At 36.0% G+C, this 20,154-nt stretch overlaps 1 protein-coding gene across 1 annotated transcript in view; it reads right to left on the bottom strand.

Moving 5' to 3' along the window:
* Positions 1-20,154, bottom strand: part of NLGN1 (neuroligin 1) — a 686,783-nt gene that overhangs the window by 662,836 nt on the left and 3,793 nt on the right. Inside the window, exon 2 of the mRNA XM_054504325.2 lies at positions 5,014-5,832. Coding sequence (XP_054360300.1) covers positions 5,014-5,506 — 493 coding nt within the window. The 5' untranslated portion in view covers positions 5,507-5,832. The remainder of the gene's footprint in view (positions 1-5,013; positions 5,833-20,154) is intronic.

The raw sequence follows: 20,154 nt of genomic DNA on the forward strand, positions 1-20,154 counted from the left end.
TTCCCCAGATATCCACTTCATCTTCTTCAGGTATGTGTTGGAATGAGGACTATGCTAAGTATCTTATTTAAAATTACCTTCATCCTTCACATCAGCACTCTTGATTTGCCATACTCTGTTGATTTCTTATCTTCTTATATTTTTTAACTTTAGCTGTTGATTGTGTTTATTGTCTACAATTTGTCTCCACACACTAGATGTAAGCTCCAGGATGTCAAGGACTTTTTGTTTTCTTTTCACTGTTGTATCTCTGGGTTCTAGAGCAGTAATCTCATCAGCACAGAGTAAAGACTCAGTAAATATTTGTTAGATGAATAAATTAGTTAAAAATATGTAAGCGAGAAGGACAAGCATTCTGGAATATGATCTCCTTTTAAACACATTAATAGTGAAAAGAGTATTGTTACACATAATTAATTAGGGAAAAATCAGTATTTATGTTCAACAAACAACCAAATAGACCCTAAATTTGTGGAAAAGGCTTTTGAATGAATTCTATATTATCTCAGATAATGACTACTAAACAGAGAATGTAAAAGTAAAATACTTACGAAAATCAGGGAATAAAATACTCAAGGAGTAAAAAATTATGCAAGAGCCATCTATTAAGATTCCAATTTTCTGTACATTAAAAATTGGGGTAAATGAGAAAAGTGGGTTAACAATTTCTCACCACCGAAGAAATGAAAATCGATTCTGTATTCCTCTCAGAAGAGCTTTGCAAATAATAGTCAAAGTGCTGGAGAAATACAAAGTTACACAACTCTAGGGTATCCATGAGCCAATCAATTTGTTTGTGGATTCTCTGGGTCCCTTGTTCCTCCTTCTCATGTTTACTGCCTAATATTTGACCACTCTTCTGTTTGTTGGCAACTCTCACAAGACAGTAAACTAGAGAAACAAAATGAAACATAAGCAAATTAAAGCTATTCCTGATAGTAGCCAAGAGAAATATGTTGGGATCTTGGTCTAGACAATAAGAAAATTATGCACAGGATTTAAGAATATTCACTAAAATAGGTACTAGCATGTTTTCTGGAAATCAGTTACTATCATGGACTTAATCCAATTCAATTAAAGTGAGCATTAAATTAATCTAAAATAGAGTCAACCGGTAGAATAAAAAGAATTCATAATATATTTGAAAGGAAAAAAAAAGAAAGGGAGATCAAGAAGGTAGAGAGATATGAGCCTCTGCTATAGAAATCTCTGGAAGAGGTAATTTAACATAATGGAAATGCATCTAATATTAGCAAGAACTAGGGCCAAACCTAACCACCACTTACTAGCAATAGAAATTGGGTCAGAACACTTAACCTCAGAACCTACTTCCTTATTTTTAAAATAAAGATAGTAATATCTTTTCTACATCCAAATTCCAGTTTCTGTTGCATGTTATCTGCCTATTTGGCCCAGTGTTGACAGTCATCCCATTTTAAGCACTCATCTTTCAATTTTGCAAGAATAAAACCCTGAAGAAATATCTAGAGAGTAATTAACGTATGGCTAAAACTATCATGGGAAATATAAAAAGATAGATTGAAAAGTGCAACTGGGACTTGCTTTAAATGAGAGGAAGCCTATTGATAAAATTTTTTTTTTCTTCAACTGCACAGGAAAATATTATAAAAGCTCTATTTAAAAACTATAGCCTGGGTGGTGCAGTCGGTTAAGCGTCAGACTCTTGGTTTAGGCTCAGGTTGTGATCTGAGGGTTGTGATCTCAGGGTCATGAGTCAAGCTCCACCTAGGGCTCCATTTTGGGCTCCTTGACAGGCTCCGCACTGGGCGTGGAGTATGTTTGAGATTCTCTCTCTCCCTCTCCCTCTGCTCCTCCCACTCATGTTCTCTCTCTCTTTCTCAAATAAATAAATAAATATTTAAGAAAAAACTATAGCAAGGCATCTTTTGAGGAAGTAAAAGATTTTCTTCCTGTTATATAAAGTGGAGAAAATGCTTTGTTCTTTTTAAACTTACTTAAGTGCAGTAAGTTCTATGGGAAGAAAGATCTTTGTTTCATTCATTACTGACTCCCTTGAAGAGTACATGATTAAGGCAGTTAAGAAATAGTTTTGGATTAATACAGTATGCACAGATTATAGTGTACTTGGCACAGGGATGGGGATCCATCTGCCTTAGAAGGTGACCTTACATAATTAAAAAAACATAAATAATAACAAACGAAAATATCTTTAACACCTATAAAATGCAACACACCTATTCCTATAGTTCCTGAACCATCATTTATAAACTTCTAGAATTCTGTTGGAGAATTTATGATCCATATGCCATATATATTGGTATATGCCTATAAAATGCAACACACCTATTCCTATAGTTCCTGAACCATCATTTATAAACTTCTAGAATTCTGTTGGAGAATTTATGATCCATATGCAATATATATTGGTATATGTGTAGATATGAAGTGACTAATATTTTCTTGAACCAGAATAATATGATTTCTTGAAATGACCAAAAGAGACTCTCCATGATAAAGAAGGAAAAAAAGTTAAAAGTTTGGAAAAAAAAATTCTACTCCTCTGCTTAACGTCAAGCTCTAAACTTTAGTTTTGTTTAGTTTAAAAAAGGTTATTATATAGAAAACTACATTTAAAATCTTTGTTATTTAGACTTTGGGGTAACATACAAACAGCTAATAATTGAACAAAACTTATTTAACAATAGTAGGATATATTAAATACCAACACAAAATAATTTTTTAAACTGCTTAACATAAAAACACAATAGATTTGGACTATAAGCCACACAGACTGAAGTAAGTAACTACAGATTTTATCCTCAGGCTAATGAGAAATTAGTTCAAAGTTTGCCAAAGTAAATTGCTTACACACACCTTTGCCTTAACACAGGCTTACACACCTCTTTGCCAACTCTCTCATGCAGCCGATGGAACCAATAATCCAAAGAACAAAAAAAATAATTTTCTAATGAATCTATTCCCCCCTGAAGTTGCATGAGAAGAAAGGTCACTTTCTCACTTACTAGCTTACCTTTTCAGTATCCTTATCATTTTCTTGATTGTACATATTTTCATGTATTATGCTCTATTTATACATTCTTCAATAGCATCTTTATTTATGACTTTGTGAATCAACATCTTTGTGATAGGAGGTGAAAGTCACTTAGCTAATTACACATGCTTGATAAGCTGCATAATAATAACCACTGCAGTATTGTACATTAGTTGAAGGCATGTAAATTACTGCAGTTATTCTCATTTGGGGAAAAACAAGAGACTTTGTTTTAGTTGTTTAAAACACTTTGTGCTCTCTATATCCACCTTCTCAAGTATACTGTGCTTTTAACCCAAATCGTGGCATCAATAATACAATAAAGGTCAAATCCCATTCTACTAGTATGACCAAAGAAATAAAAACAAAAACAAAACAAAACAAAACTCAATTTAATGCAAATACTCTGATCGGCAGTTGAGAATTTTATTATATGAAGCTCTTCCATATAATGCAATCCTTGTAAAACAGAACAGTTTAGACACTCCCTGCCCCACAAGGATGTTGTAATGGAATCTGACTTGGTCCAGCCAGCATAGAAGTGCATAGAGAGATAGAATGTATAGCACTAGAATATTAATATAACTTCTGTATGAAGATTGGAAATTCTGCAAAGCTATGAATAAGGTCAAAATAACACTTAGATGATTTACTGCCCTAGAAAATCATACTCTCCTATGAGTGATTTACTGGATGTTATATAAAAATGGAGTGTGGACAAGCTACATTCAGATGCAAGCTTGCAGCTGTCAGTGTCTACATTTACTCAATCTGGCTAGAGGATGATTTGAAGGTTGATTTAATTGTAGCTTCTGAATCATGTTTTTCCCTATGTTTTAAATTGTTTAACATAAATACAAAAATGTTAAAGTAATTTTAAGACTGTAAATATTTAGTATAAAAATCTGCAAAATCTCATTCTTTTCTGGAAGAGTAACAGAAAATATAGACTATCTGGGGAAAAAAATACCATTACTTAATAATGATAATTGCCCAACAGTTATGGCAATTTTATCCTGATAGGAGAAAGTTCATGGGCATTCAGAAGTAGCTAAGAATAAACAAGCAAAAAACTAGGTTTGTGACTGAACTGATCAGTTTTAAGAAGAACAGAAATCTGTATCTGGAGGACAGGGTTCAGAGAAAAAGTCAACCAGTTGGCAAGGCAGCATCATTTGGGTTCCTTGCAGGCAATGTCATAGCCTAAGTATCTTTTCCTCTAAACACAAACTCAGAGCAGAGATTCAATTCCTATCGATGCTACCAGAGCCAGAACACAAGGCACCACCAATGAGCTTTGTCAATATTATCTACTCAGCTCTCCTTGATCATCTTTCTATTCCTTGGCACGCTTCATTAAATTCCAGATATCACCTAACCATTTACTTCCCAGCACCAACAAATCGTCCTTAGGGAGAATATCTTCTTCCTCTGCAAGCTTTTTCCCCCATTTTTTATTTCCACTTTTATACATACCTCCTTTTCTACATATTTTCTTGCCGGGTTTCCTGGCACATTCCTTGGATATTCTTTTTACTGAAAAATGAATAAAAGACTAGAAAATAACATGGCGCTCCATCACAGACCGCCGGAACATGCAACACCACTATCTAACTTAATATGCTCCTGCATTTACTGAGTGCGAAAGATCCCCAATTCGTTGAGCCTGCACATGCAATGGAGACATGTTGATGCATCTTCTCAGAAGTCATTCTGTAGGAAATGGAAATTAGGAACCCATTTCTACCTAAATATACGTGCTGTGGAGGAAAGGAAATAAGTAGGCACAGGAAAAAAATAAGAACAGATACACTAACACACATAAACAAAAAGAGCGGCATGCAAGCATGTAAAATATGTCTACATGCCAACAGGAAAAGCCATGCATGCTACCAGTACACATGAATTAATATTGTTAGAACTTAGAATAGAAAAAAATATATAAATTTATCTCCCTGCTTTTCCTGCAGTAAACTCACCATCCTCAGTTGGAACGTATATGTTTAAATATAGGCAATCTTCACTCTGGTCTTGTACGTATGATGAAACCACATCCAAGTTATTAGTAAACCACACAGGAAGCATGACTTCTGGCAATCTGCCATCAATGATATTCTGGGGACACACGGGAGCAAACTGAGTCGCATTCCTGATATCTGACCACGGAGATGGTGGTTCTGGAGGCTGAAAACGATGTTCCCCTGTGGGTGGGGCTGCATATGGAACTCCAAGAAATTGAATAACAGGCCCCAAAATTTCATTATTGAGTTCTTTCTTAATCCCCCTTATCTTGCCGAAGTTGGTAGTCACCAGTGGGTCTGCATCATCCAATTTTTGTGAAAGCACATGGGCAGCCTGAAGTAAACATCCCAACACGCAGAGAGTCAATGAGGCACCCAATCCCCTGTGTACCAAGCATGCCATTACTGCTCTCCAAACATAATTTGGCCACATGCATCTGGGCAGTGCCATGGTCCCACATTAGTTGTGTAGTTGTCTGGTTACAGTGAGGCAAAGGTATTTGTATCCGCTTGAGAAAGAAAGTATAATGGTAGAATACACCTCCACCTCCAACTTCTTCAAGGTGAGCTTGTCAAGAAAAGCTCAGAAAGCTCTTTATGCAGCCAGTATCTCCCATTGATTTCACATGGATTGAAGTAGCATCTTCAATCATCACTATTTATCAAACCATATCCTATCGACCATTCTGTTTTCCACAGTAGCAACATGACAAGAGTGGCCATTAACTGTAGAGTTCTCTCTTATAAATCAAATCCAGTTAGCGGCAGATCTGCATCCTAAAGAAAATGAAAATAAATCATTAGAACGAACAAGCTAAAATAGAGCGATAACTAGATGTTTTACAAGCTACAGAAATACATAAACAGTGGCTAGAGTCAGGTAAGTTAAATACTACCATAGGAAAATTATGGCTTGATGTGAGATGACAGGTGAAATAACTGATTGTTAGATTATTGAGAAACTTGCCTGCTGACTTTATACATGTTTAAGTGGAAGCAGGCCTTGTCAAAATACATGGTTTCAGGAGCATTTCACAGTATACCATTTTTTAAAATACTGAAGGTTATATGTGAAATTGCCCCTTTATTGATAGTCTTCAATCACATCAAGGAACCACAGAATTAATTAGCACACATAATAAAAATTAGAATTACATAGCAGAAAACCTTTTGAAAATCATTGGTAGGGAATTAGTGGAATATAAACAAACAGTAAGAGTGGAAATATATATGTATATATATATATATACATATATATTTATATTTTTAAAAAACAAACCAACAAAAAGGTAGTCCCCAATCCTATGCTATATAGAAGAAAAAAAGCTAATGGTAGAACAAGAAAACTAATCCTTATTCAACTGTGATCATTTAAGTGCAACTGCCTTGTATGAGTTCAAACTTCCTGCTGTTTCTCAAAAGTTTGTATCAAGTCATCGGGTATAGGTCCCTCACCTTCAATTAAGATTCAAGACTTTAAAATATAAAATGGCTTTAGACAAAATTTGAAAAAGAAACAGAAAGTGGCATCATTTTTGCAGACTAAAGTTTTTTTTTTCACCATCCAGCTATAACATTTTAGAAATCAGTAAATTTGCAACATGAAAATTAATTTCTGCATCAAAGACAACATATTTTAAGTTACAAATTTCGTTTTCACTACCTGCTAGAGATCAAAGGAACAATAAAAAATAAAGTGCAGTAGTTTTACAAAATAATCATACCTAATCACAGCATCTTGCATATTAACACTTCTAGAATATATAACACTGTTTACCCAGTTCAACTTAAAACGCATCAGGATAAAACGTAACATTCAGTGCAATGCAATTCAGGTGTAATCTTACTTGAACTCCAAGATAGCGTACAACCCGGCAAATTCATCTTTTCTTGTTCAAGCAACCTTTTAAAGTGCTTACTTTGAAAATAATAGTGTTGATTTGTATTACAGACGGTCCTATCCTGTCATAGTAGGAGAAGATTCCTGAAGAAGTACTGGTCTGGTAGTGGGACTGCCCTGGTTTTGTGTTATTGAAAAGGAGATTGTATAAACTATATAGGGCAGCTGGAGATTTGGTTCAGGCCTGGTGTTCCCTTAGCTATGAACAAGCCATCACAGGAGGCAATAAGGAGATAAATGTCTTCCTTCAAGAATACTTCCCTCTCGGTTAATTCATAAACCTTTGTTGTGAAAGCTCATTAACATAAAAAAGACAGGCTTAGACCCAACCCATTCCTGTCCTGGAACTCCAGCAAGTATTGAATATTTAGCTACACAAACCCATTTCTGTTAAGAGTAGACTATGCTTATTCTTGGGCAGAATCGCGGTTGGCCACAGCATGACTGAGTCTTTCCCAGTTGCGTTTTGGAGTTAAAAAGCACCATGTTGACACCCCAAATAGAGAACCTGTGGTGGCACTTTAAAAGTCTGCATCACCATTTTTCATGCAACCCAATTTCCACATACAGTGATTTCCAAAGTTTCCCTCTTTATATACTTGGTATCTTATTAATAATAAAAAATACTTGTTTCATTGTTAACAAAATAATGCTCATTTTTGTACTCACAAATCCTTAACCATGTTAGAAGAAAGGGACTCCTGTTTCCCACCGATGTGATACTTTGAAACAAGTTGTGAAGGATTAGAATTCTGCATGCCAGGGTGAATTTTCAAATTCTAATAACGTTTCACTTCTGAGTTTACAAAAACATCCCACTTTACAGGGGCTTATCTATATGGAGAATTATAGTATTGACCTCAAAGATTTCTCAGAAGTTTTTGTTATAAAAATAACAATTGTCCAAGTCTAATGTAAAAATATGGCTTGCTTAAATTAATGAAATTTTAAAATTATATGTAAATAAGTCTTCATATATATATATATGTCTAAATATAAAGTCTCTCAAATTTGTTGGCAGGCTTTTTTTTCCTATTTATTGGTGCTTTCTTACTGTATGCCAACCCTTAGCTTTTATGCATTTACATCTCATTTACAATAACCCTATAACTGGGTTCAACAGTTATCCCCTTTTTTATTCAGAGGAACTGAGACTTAAAGAGGTTAAACACCCTGCCCAAGGTCTCTCAGCCAATCAATAGCAGATCCAGGAGCCCACTGGCATCTGATTTAAAAGCTGTCCTCTTGATCACTGCACCTGATAACAGTCTCTCACTTCACAATTAACACTTTTTAAAAAATTGAACCTAGTGCACTTAAAATTGAACTGTAAAAGTGTTTTATGTTTCTTCAGAAGAATAGGTCTAAGTAAATACTCTGACAATTTCATAGAAACAGAAATTTAAATGGATTACCCTGTTCTTACTGGAAGTTTAGATTTTATTTTGTTACTTTTTTTATTTTACATCAAATACAGTGATTGGTTGTTCATATGTGTTTACACAAGATTATACTAAAATAATAATAGGTAACAAAAAATTCCAACTTCATAATAGCCTAAATGTCCATTAATAGATATTGATAAATGAATTATGATATATTCACAAATTAGAATTCTATACATCAGTGGAAATAAAGGACCCAGACCTAAATATGTCAACTTAGATAAATCTCAAAAGTTTTCAACAAAGCAAGTTGCAGATCAGAGACAGTAAGATGTTATTTAGATAAAGCATAAAATATGCAAAATGAAGCTATATATTATTCACAGATCTCATAAATATGTAGTAACAGAATATTTGTCATCCCTGGGTAAGGAGGACAGTGTATGAAATTACTCTGTTAATTAGTTAATTTATTAATTAATTAATTGGTAGTTAATTGGCACTGATTGATAACCTGTGGTGAGGCCTTAAAAGACCACAATTAATTAACAACAGCAATTTTTATAAATCTAAGATTTGACAGTGGTGTTTTGTGTTTTTTTTAGATTTTATTTATTTGAGAGAGAAAGACAGAATGAGATAGTGAGAGAGAGAGAGCACAAGTGAGGAGGAGAGGGAGAAGCAGGCTCCCCACAGAGCAGGGAGCCTGATGCGGGGCTCGGTCCCAGGAACCTGAGATCATGACCTGAGCCGAAGGCAGACGCTTAATGACTGAACCACCCAGGTGCCCCAAAGAATTTTTTTTTCTTTTTTTTAAGATTATTTATTTATTTGACAGAGAGAGACACAGCGAGAGCAGGGACACAAGCAGGGGGAGTGGGAGAGGGAGAAGCAGGCTTCCCGCGGAGCAGGGAGCCCGATGCGGGGCTCGATCCCAGGACCCTGGGATCATGACCTGAGCGGAAGGCAGACGCTTAACGACTGAGCCATCCAGGCGCCCCTGAATTAGGTTTCTTTAGGATTAATACATTATTCTGAATGTTCTGAGGAACTTTTTTTTTTTTTAAGATTTTATTTATTTATTTGATAGAGAGACAGAGAGGAAACACAAGCAGCGGGAGTGGGAGAGGAAGAGCAGGCTTCCGCGGAGCAGGGAGCCTGATGCGGGGCTTGATCCCAGGACCCTGGGATCATGACCTGAGCCGAAGGCAGATGCTTAACTGACTGAGCCACCCAGGCGCCCTAAGATTTGACAGTGTTAGGTGACACACACACACACACCTACACCTTTGTTATGCAATTCTCTGTATTTTTCCATGTGTTTGAAATATTTTATAATAAATACATTAAAATAACACGATCAGAAAGCCTTATTCAGCAGGCCAAACAAGTAGATGAGCCTATCAAATCATACAGGACTAGCTCCATCAGACATTGCAGTTAGTACAGATGCTAGTTCAAAAAAATTTCTCCCTTTGGGTTGAAGCATGTGTGGTCCCACTGAGAAAAACAAAATACAAAATAAATAATATTTTAAAAGGCATATAGATAGTAGTATATTATTTCACTTGCATTAATTCATCATAATAGCTGGAACTAGTTTGTTCCTGAGTAACCCAGATCAAAGAGATGATGCTGGAGAGAGTAGAGAGAACTTTCTAGAACATTAGATAATCATAGTAGGTGGCACATTCATCCAATCTTCTAGTCACTCAACAAACATTTATTGGGTATCTACAATATATAAGCTATTGTGCTAAATATCATGAGAGTACAATTGAGAGTTTTTGCTCCTAAGTAGTTACGATATTTTAAAGGAGTAAGTCATATTAAGAAAAAAATGTCTCTAATGCAGGTTGGAATGTGGTATGTGTTCAACAAATATATGATGGATGGGGAGGTGGGAACCAACAAAAAGTTTCTGACTTATAACTTTACATAGTCAATGAATGTCTTTTAAAAAAATATTACCTATTTATTTTCTACCTTGCTTTGTTTTTGTTTTATTGTTGAACCCAGCTCTCCCCCACCCACCCCCAGCTACTGAATTTCTTATTCAAGGGCAAGGATTTTGTGTTTGTTTGTTTTTTTAATGATACTTCATACCCATCATAAAATCTATTTGACAATCCTTATATAGTGCAGGCAAACCTCAGCTGATACGGGCTTATCACCAGCCCGGTGTGGAGCTTGCCCAGTGCTATACAATTCATTGTTGTTATTTACCGTAGTTACATTCTATAAAGTCACTGCAAACACCAAATTAAGGAACATGGATCCATTGCTCCTAGAGAAATAGCTATAAATTATTCACACAATTATAAATTATAATCTCAATTACAAAATAGTTATAAATTATTCACATAGTTGTAAATTATAATCTTAAACCCTAAAAACAATTCATCCTAGTAGACTCTATTTTCTTTATTTTATAAAAGAGAAAACAAGGTTCAAAAGTATTAAGTGACTCGTCTGAGGCCACCGCCCTAACAGATGAGAGTAGGGATTCAAAGCCCCTCCAACTGGTCCAGTGCTGGAGCTTCTTGCACCACACAGCACTCCCTCTACCATTTCTGTCCTCTGTTCATCTCTACATGAGAGCCGAAACAAGGAGGTGGAATATCTCCCTGTATGGCCTCAGCTGGAAACATGCTCGTAGGGCATCCCAAAGTTTTCGCCATTCTGCCCATATCTGTGAATGACTGCAAAAGCACTATGAGTACTGACTTCGGGGTTACAAACAAATTTTAGTGAATCGACAAATTTGAAAATACAGATCTAGGAATAATGAAGATTGGCAGTATTAACTAACAGTAAATAATATTTTATACCTATGGATCTATGAGTCATTTTGAGGTCACAATATATCAGCCTGCCACCAGCATTTAGTAATAATCATTGGTTAAGAACTGGATTTGCTAATAATAATTTAATAATTATTGCATTTAATAATAACTGGTTTCAGTGGAGTGCAGTCTTCTCAATGGCCAAGGCCACCCATATAACTGGAATGTGCTTATGTGACCAGCTCACTGTAAGAGAATCTGACCACCAGCAGATTTTGGGATTCCTATACCAAGATGTTTCACATGCATACCAGAGGTGGTTCAAGACTTGGAGACAAGGAGTATCCTGTGTGACAACAAAGAAGCCTGAGTCTGAGATGTCCAGACCCCATTCGATGCATATCCTTCTCCTGCTGTTGCTCTCTTGTACTATTTGCCTGTAATGAAGCTGTCCAAGGAGTATAAACTATTTGAGTCTCATGAGTCCTTTCAGTAACTGACACTTAAGGTAACTAATGTGTCATTAATTCACATAGTAAGTACTTAAAAATAGAATGAATAAACAAATGAATGCAATCGCACAAATTATTATTACACATTAAACAGGTCTACCTCTAGTTAGTAAATGAGGAAAGGGATTTGAACAAATATTGATGGTCAAGGACGAGATCCCAGGCAGAGGGCATATTCCAGAAACATGGAAAGAATATGTAGTGGATATTGTAGTGCTCAATCTCCGTGAGAATGGCTCACATTCCCATGACTGGTCCACACCAGTGTACGGCCTGGACTTCTGGCCTCAGTGCAGACCAACTCTGAGGGGCCACCTTGGCCCTGAATCCCTAGGGAAAGGGGTAGAGGGAGGAGCTGACTGATTTCTCACTCCCTCCCAGGTGTTTTCCCAGTGACATGCCCCAAGAAACTTCCTGCAGGGAAAGCTCCATCTCAGAGTCTTTTTGTTTTTGTTTTTGTTTTTGTTTTTTTCCCCCCTGTGAAGCCTGACTTACCACAGCAAGGAAAAAAGCAGCAATGTTTGAGGAGGGCATGGTTTAGTTTGGCCAGAACACAAAGTAAATGAGGTTCAGCACTGAATGAGACTGGAAAAGCAGGTTACAGCCAAATCAAGCAAGCCCTTTATTAAAAGGCTAAAGAGTTCGGATTTTATTCACAGGATGATAAAATGCCATCAAATATTCCTAGCAGGGGAAGAATATTATCAAATTTATTCACAAGATAGTTAATCTGGCAGTGCCGTGGAGCAGGGATCTCCAAAGCACTGTGTTCATACCCTAGCACAAGATGACCAGATGAGAGGAAAGTAAACCATAGAACTATGTATCATAATTTTTTACATAAAGCTTAAAGAGAAAGAAATGAAGCTATGTTAATATGAATATATGGTTTAAATACCAGTGTCTCCACACAGTTGTGTGATGCATATAGCCCTTGAGATGTTCTTGGGAAGGTCTACAGCCTATAACATGGTGGGTTTGCTAGGAGAGACGATTTTGTTGTTATTGTTTCTTTCCAACATATAGTAATATATTAGAGTTAACTTCACCACTAATATCACTGGATAAGTAGATTCATACATTTTTTGTCATGCTGTAATTAAAGTGACCCTCACAAAAAGGACTACTGAATTAAATTTTTCTCACAAGATAAATAGATGTTAAAGGAAATACTAGTAATACAATCATAAGAACAAGAAACAAGCAGATATGAAACTTCTCCCACTTCTAATACAAGCTCTTCAGCTACATTGCAAGACTCAAAACCATGGCTATCTAATCATATACAGTAACAACAAAAATTTTCAAAACATCAAGAAACTATCTTGAAATACAGAGTTATATCCATTTCATTAGCTGTGAACTATGCTCTTAGAATCTCTACATCTTGGGATATTAATGAATGATGGAATGAAGGCATCAAGATTTAAGAGATACTAAAAATACTGATTTTATCTTTTTCATCTTTTAATGTCTATTTTTGTGTGTGGTTTGCAACCCGATGATAGAGATATTTATGTAGGAGCTGTATGTATATATTTTATACTTTTTTGGTTTGGTTATCATAAACATAGGATGGTATAATCACAAAAATGTGGGGACCACTACCTTAGTGAATTAAATGGTGAGAAAGAAACCAGAAACAATTTTGTTTTCATGTTCAGTTTAAAATATAGGTGAATACATCTATATTTGTGAAAATGACAGCAAATTGATTGACATTATAATCACCAATTACTTGCTCAGCTCTGTCCAAACCACATGACATGTCTCATGTTATTTAGTCCTCACCACCAATTTATAAGCCATGTACTGTTATTTGAGATGAGGAAAATGAGGACTTAGGTGGTTAGATAATTTTCTTAAGGCCAATAAGATAGGAAAAGGGAGACCCAAGAAATAAGCCTAGGACTGCCTAACTCCAAAGAACATGCCCTGAACTTTTATGATACATGACATTTTGATACATGACATTTTGCTCCCCAATGAGACCAACTCAATTAAGTCATATGTTCAGTTTGAGCATTTGAGGAAAGCGAAACACACAGGACATTAATAGGAGGAAAATAAAAAGGCTGTTGATTAGCTTGCTGGGGTTAAATAATAAGCACAATTTAGAGCATCTCCAAGCACTGTGGTATTGAGTCTTCTTCCAGCAACATTCCATAATATAGGCCAGAGAGTAAATGAAAAAAGTTAGGACTAGGGATAAGCAATTCAAGAATGTTAGAATTTCAAGGAGTAAAGGTTATGAGAAATGGTAATTCCAGTGTTGAATAGATAAACCGTATCAAGGTAGAAAGGTAAGCAGTACCAGAAGGGTACAAGGAGGAAAAGTAAGAAATAGTTAGAACCAAGGATTATGAAAGATCTACTCTGAGATACGAGTATCAAAGTTCAAGACTTTGATCATGTAGAGGTTCAAGGGATACCATGACCCATGTTATGGCCATACCACCAAGTAGCTATTGAGAACTAATGTAATAACAAGTATATTCTGCCATGACCACCACTAATTAATAACTTGATTAATGGCTAGTTCCAATTGAGCATAGACTGAGGCCAGTGAGCTAACTGCATCATCTCATTTAATTGTCTCTAAATACCATGAGGTAGAGATCTTTACTATCTCCTTGTAACAGATAATTAAATGGAAGATCAGAAACACAAAGCCACTGAAACATTTTTCAATAAAACAAGATCACAGTTTTATGAATGTCGTGAGTTCTCACAAATAGAAGGAGATAAGGCTGAAGAATTAATAGACTCTAGAGATAAACCCTGCTCCCTTCTCAATTTTTTTCCATAGCCTCCTTTTCAGAGAAAGGGTAGTTAGGCTTCAAAAGCTTCCCAGAGTTACATCCCAATCTCCCCTTCTCTGAAGAAAATGTAAGCAGTTCTATTTGTTTTTCTCCTTAAGCTACTTCCACTCTAAATGAACTTCTCCAATGGTGTAAGAAAATAACAGCCTAGATTGTTAAGGGGAAAAGGCAAACTAAAATTTGACAGTAATAGAAGAAAAAATTTTACCAACAAAATATTTTAAAGATCAGCAAGGGAAAAAAACATGAGTATGTTGCCAAGGTTACACCCAGTAGCAGACTGTCTCGGTGAAAAAACAAGACTACTGGAAGGCAGCACACAGTACTGGGAGCAATAGTCAGTGAATTGAGCCCAACTTATTCACCAAGATCTTCCTCCCTAGGAAGTGCTCACGTGGGCAGCGTTTGCCTGGAGGAACCCTAGCTAGCATCCCCCCAAAGCCTGGCTTAAATATCAGTACTTCCTTCCCAGATCCTTCGAGCCACAAAAATACTCCTTTCCCTCAAAAAATGCTCCTTTCCCTCAACTCTCAAAGCACCTGTTACCTTTCTTTTAACTGAATCTGTAGTACTTTCTATCACAGTAATCTACAAACATAGCCTCCTTCTTCACTCTCTTACATTGTTTAGTGGCAGCCATTGGCGAGGCCCACATAAACAAAATAGGCATAGCGCTGATTCTCATGGAGACTAAAGTTCAATGGGGAAGACACACTTTATGTACATCAGTCATACAGATAGCTATTTAGTCATAAATGCTTTGCCAAAAAGGACAATGCAGGGTGCTGTGAGGGAAGATTTTTTTAAAGATTTTTTCATTTATTTGAGAGAAAGAGAGAGAGTGTGTGGAGGAAGGGCAGAGGGAGAGGGAAAGGAAGAGAAACCCAAGTGGACTCCCTGCTGAGCATAGAGCCAGACACAGGGCTCGATCCCATGACCCTGAGATCGTGACCCAGGCCAAAACCAAGAATCAAACGCTTAACTGACTGAACCACCAAGGCACCCCTCTTGAGGGGAGATTTAATGAGTCTGGACTAGGGTGGATGAACTTCCTGAAAAAGAGATCTGTAAACTGGGTTCTGAAGGATGAGTAGGAGTTAGCAGGTGAAGACCAGGGGACAGACAGAGAGGCAAGAGAAAGCCCAAATGCTGTGAAGCCTGGGGCTTTTCAAGAACAAAGAGGTAAGAATAATTTGAGAGCAAGGTAGAGCATCAGGCTGGAGAAGGGCTGGAAGTTCAAGAATTTCTAGGCCATTTTAGAATGTAAGATCTTATCCCAAGTATGATGAGAAGAATTATAATCACAATAATGACATAATTAGGTTGGCCTTAGTCTTCGAGAATAACCCTTTCATTTATTATATTATTTTTCATCAATTAACCCTACCCTCAGATTTTATCCATCTGTGATGTCTGATCCCTGTGAAGGTATTACCTTAATTAGAGTTACAGCAAGAGAGGGTAAGACAGAGGTAGGAACAAATTAGAGTACAAAAAAATTCCTCATCATGCAGGGGTGTGCATGGATGGCCATACAGACTGGTAGCTAATTTCATTGCTGTTTGGCAAAAAAAAAAAAAATGGAATTCTGAGATGCCATAGCTTTTCTGACAACACAAAGAAAAGGAGATCAAAGTGATAGCGTTTCCTCTGCGTTCACATCTGAATATTCCTTCCATGGCCATCATTACAACTAATGGCTAAGTATTGGAGAGTTCTTGTTTTGTTTTGGCGGGTGGCTGAAACAAACCATCCAACATTTAACTATATAAAATAAGTTTTACTTTCTGTTTACTCTGAATTTACTCTCAAAATCTCCGGATATTAATTGTTAAATCTAAAATCTAACTTAATAGTCTTGACTTCCAAATGAATAAGAATGTGAAGGGGGTGAGAGTGACAGGAATTCCTAAGTTCGTAAGACAGGATGTTAAAAAAAGAAAAAGCATGGGCAATGGTTTTAATGTATATGTAAAATACTGCAGGGCATATTTTCAAAGCCAATTGGCGACCCTGTGATCCCCCAGAAGAAAATGAACAATCACTCAAGAGCTCAAGAGAGACAGCAAGGTAGGGTTGATTACTTCCCTTGATATTAAATTGATGCTTTTGTCTGAAAGGGGCCACTCTTGGGTCACAAGTCATTGCTTCCAGAAGCAACTTAATTATGGCTGCCACTATTTTTATAGAGCAGATAGAACAACCTAAGAGCAGTGCTACAATCTTAATTCACTATTTAAACTTATTTTTGTTTCTAGTGAGTTGCTGTGCCTGGGAAGAGTGGAGAATTGCCATTCCTGGTGCCCTGCTTAATTAAAGTCCTCTTTAAAAAATCCCTTGTTGCCAGAGAATAGCTACAACTTTGGCAGAGGCAGCGCTAAGTTTCTCAGTATGGCCTTGTGCCAAGGTGTGTCAATCTTGACCCCTTGGAGGATGATTAGCAGAGAGGGGGTAGTTAAACCTTTGTGCCCATTCAGTCCCAGCCTTCTGCTGGAATTGGCAAACACTATAGTGACTGTTGTTTAAGGAGTAACTGTCTACTAGGAACTGGACTAAGACCACCAACTCCTTTCACATAAGGCACCAAACAATGATAATGGCTTCCTGTCACTCCTGACCTGGCTTAGAGCTCAACCAGTACCCCAAAGGGGAAAGAATATTACATTTGCGATATTCTTCAGACATCCACATCTTTTATTTTCCCTTCATATTACACTTCTATTAATATTAATAATAACAAAATTCAAAACAATGCTCTAATTATGGGCCATTTGTATAACAGAATATAAATGAATAAATATTCACAAGAATTTAACATGTACATGGAACATAAGTTGCTAAATGAGCTCACCATCTAAATAAAATTGAATAGGGACCTCAGAATTAGAAAAGTGTTAAAAAATGAAAAAAGTGTTCCAATAATCACCAAAACATCAAACTTCATTGTAGTTTAGCTCTTACTGCCTATGTTCTAAGTGTCTGTAAATGTTTGACTAATTTTACTCCTTCCAAAGTTCCTTGAGCTATCACATTTTCTTCATGGCAGAAGATAACTCTAATGCACGTTTTGGTAAATTATAATAAGAAATAGTCCTATTACACTTGTAAGTCTTAATAAAATAACTTAATCAAAATTAAAACAAACCATGTATAAAAATCACTACAAAGTTTCAATTATTATTTGTCTTTGATTAAAATTTAATCTTTTAAATATATCCCTTTCTACCTTTGGAATTTTGCATATAACTTCAAAATATCTATCAATTCAAATAACAACTGATTGATGTTAAGAAAAAAAGGTAAAAATGAAGAGACCAAGTATTAAGCAAGAGGTTACATATTTAGTTGTTAATGTCCAAGGCTAGAACCCGTCTCTTTACTCAACAAATATTTATTGGTCACCAGTACTGTGCAGGTACAGCTCTGAAACACAAGACAAAAACCCTTGCCATCATGGAAGTTATATAGACTATTACTACTGTGTTGTTTCACTGGGCAACATAGTTTACCTTTGTATATTCAACAACTCCTCAGAAGTTATTACTGAAGACCACAGGTCTGAATAATGGGAACTTTTGGTATCGATACTTATAGTAACACATGCATTAGAATACTTGGCATAGTTAAAGAGGTAATGAAACTAGTGACTGTTTTTTACCCATAAGAAAAAGGATAGATAACACTGTCACTTGTGTGTAAAGTTTTGGACAGCTAAGTAATATAGATTTAAATTAAAAATGACAGACGCACTGCCTTGAAACATAATGTTTACTGAAGTGAACCTTTATTCCTTGTAGTGCTACGGTTAACTATTAAATGGCTCAAGCACTATTTTTAGGTGTGAATATTGTGACAACTGTTGGTCAATGTCCTATGCCATAATCACTATTTTCTTGGTGATTTCTATCATAAGAGGAATGGTTACCTTATGGAAAAAACTTATACTAGTGAAAATCCCAAGTTAGTTCTTATCAAATCAACATTCATTGATTTCATAAGTGTCCTTGCTGATTTTCCAAGCACAGTGAGTTCCATATGACAGTATGAAAGTATCCACCATAACTATTTTTTAAAAAGACAACAAAAATTTTCAATTTACTGTGAAATGTTACCATTAACCTCTTTTTTTCTAAGACTCAACATTCACTGGGTGTGTCAAGGAAGAAAAAAGCACTGTTATGTTTAAGTGATGCCAAACATCTGGATAAAATCACAAAAAACATCAACTGGATGTTTGTTTCAAAAATGGAAGTTGTTGAGGAACATATATAAAACCTTCATTCGTTGCCTGACGTCTTTGCTCTTTTCAGAATATGTTATTTAGATACAGACAAAATGTAAGAAAACCACACTCTAAGAAGATATTTGCCCAATATTCTATCTGCTTCCCAACTTCTGGCCTTTCTCTCCCCACTGGCACCACCAAATTAACAAATAAGCAAGCAAACAAATAAATGCATCTACTAATTTTCTAAATTATGTCAAAAATTAAACAGAATTACAGGTGCAGTTAAACTGATAAGGAAGCAGATCTCTTACTGAAGCACCACTTACAGCACACCCAAAGGGATGGCCCGGGCTTCGTCAGGTAGTTCTAATTGCAGGCAGATGTGCTGTTAGAGAAGAAAACTACAGAAAAAGAAAAGGTTACTGTGTGTGGCCTGTCTCAAGGGAACTAGTATTATGTAAGAAAAGTGTGACTGGATACATAGTTAAAATACTAAACTAAAATGCTACAGAAACCCGAGAAAAGTGAAAAGGTATATATCCTTCAATTTCATGAGTCAAACCCAAGCTTAACAACTTAAAGGCAGGTCCTAAGATGTCAACTGCATTAAGTAGGTCTAGTCTCAGGCAGAACTTTATTTCCTGTATCACCGTGGGTTTTGATTTTACATCTGTAGCAGTAACTTAACTTGCTTTTGTTCCAAAATGAATTTCATGCTCAACTTGTTTTTCTTAATTAAACTTCCTTTAGCAGTCCCTAATATGTGTATTATTAAAACTCATTAGTCCCATTCACACTTGCCTGTCACTTTTTGGCTACACATTCATATATTGAAGTGTTCTGTTGCTATATATAGGAAGAAAATTAAATAATAAATATGGGGACTTGAACGTTTTATGAGTGTCAGGATGAGAGACTGCCTGCAAGGCCCATAAGGTTTCACACAAAAGAGGCATTACTGCTAAAGCTGACATGCTGACACATCTCTGATCTATAAAGTCTGCAGTAATGGCAGCAGTAAAGCGTTTTGCCATTGACTAGAATTTCTCTTACATGCAATGGAAATAGGCACAGAAGAGATTATATTGACTGTTATAAAACAAATTCATATAAAATCCCCCAGAAGTTTAATGTCTAATAATTTCAAATGCCTGAAGTGATTTACTAGTTTTCTCTGACTTCAGTTAAGCTTAGAGTTGATCATCTTTCTCTCTCACACAGGTTTACTACCAAATAGGTTGGTTTGTTTTTTTGGGGTGGGAGGTGGAATTTTAAAGGCAAAAATAACTCATATCCTTTTATAGCAACATAGTAATATTTGATATCATTAATGTGACTCCATTAATAACAAAGCCAAAATAATCAAATATGTTACTGTTAAGGAATCACTCTTCTTAGAAACAGTTGAGAATGTTGCTATCCCACGAGATTAACAGGTGAGCTACCTCAAAATATTTTAAATTATC

This window comes from Mirounga angustirostris, unplaced genomic scaffold (assembly GCF_029215605.1).
Source record: "Mirounga angustirostris isolate CCGP_5_RB_7025 unplaced genomic scaffold, mMirAng1.0.hap1 SCAF_1, whole genome shotgun sequence".
Taxonomy (NCBI): domain Eukaryota; kingdom Metazoa; phylum Chordata; class Mammalia; order Carnivora; family Phocidae; genus Mirounga; species Mirounga angustirostris.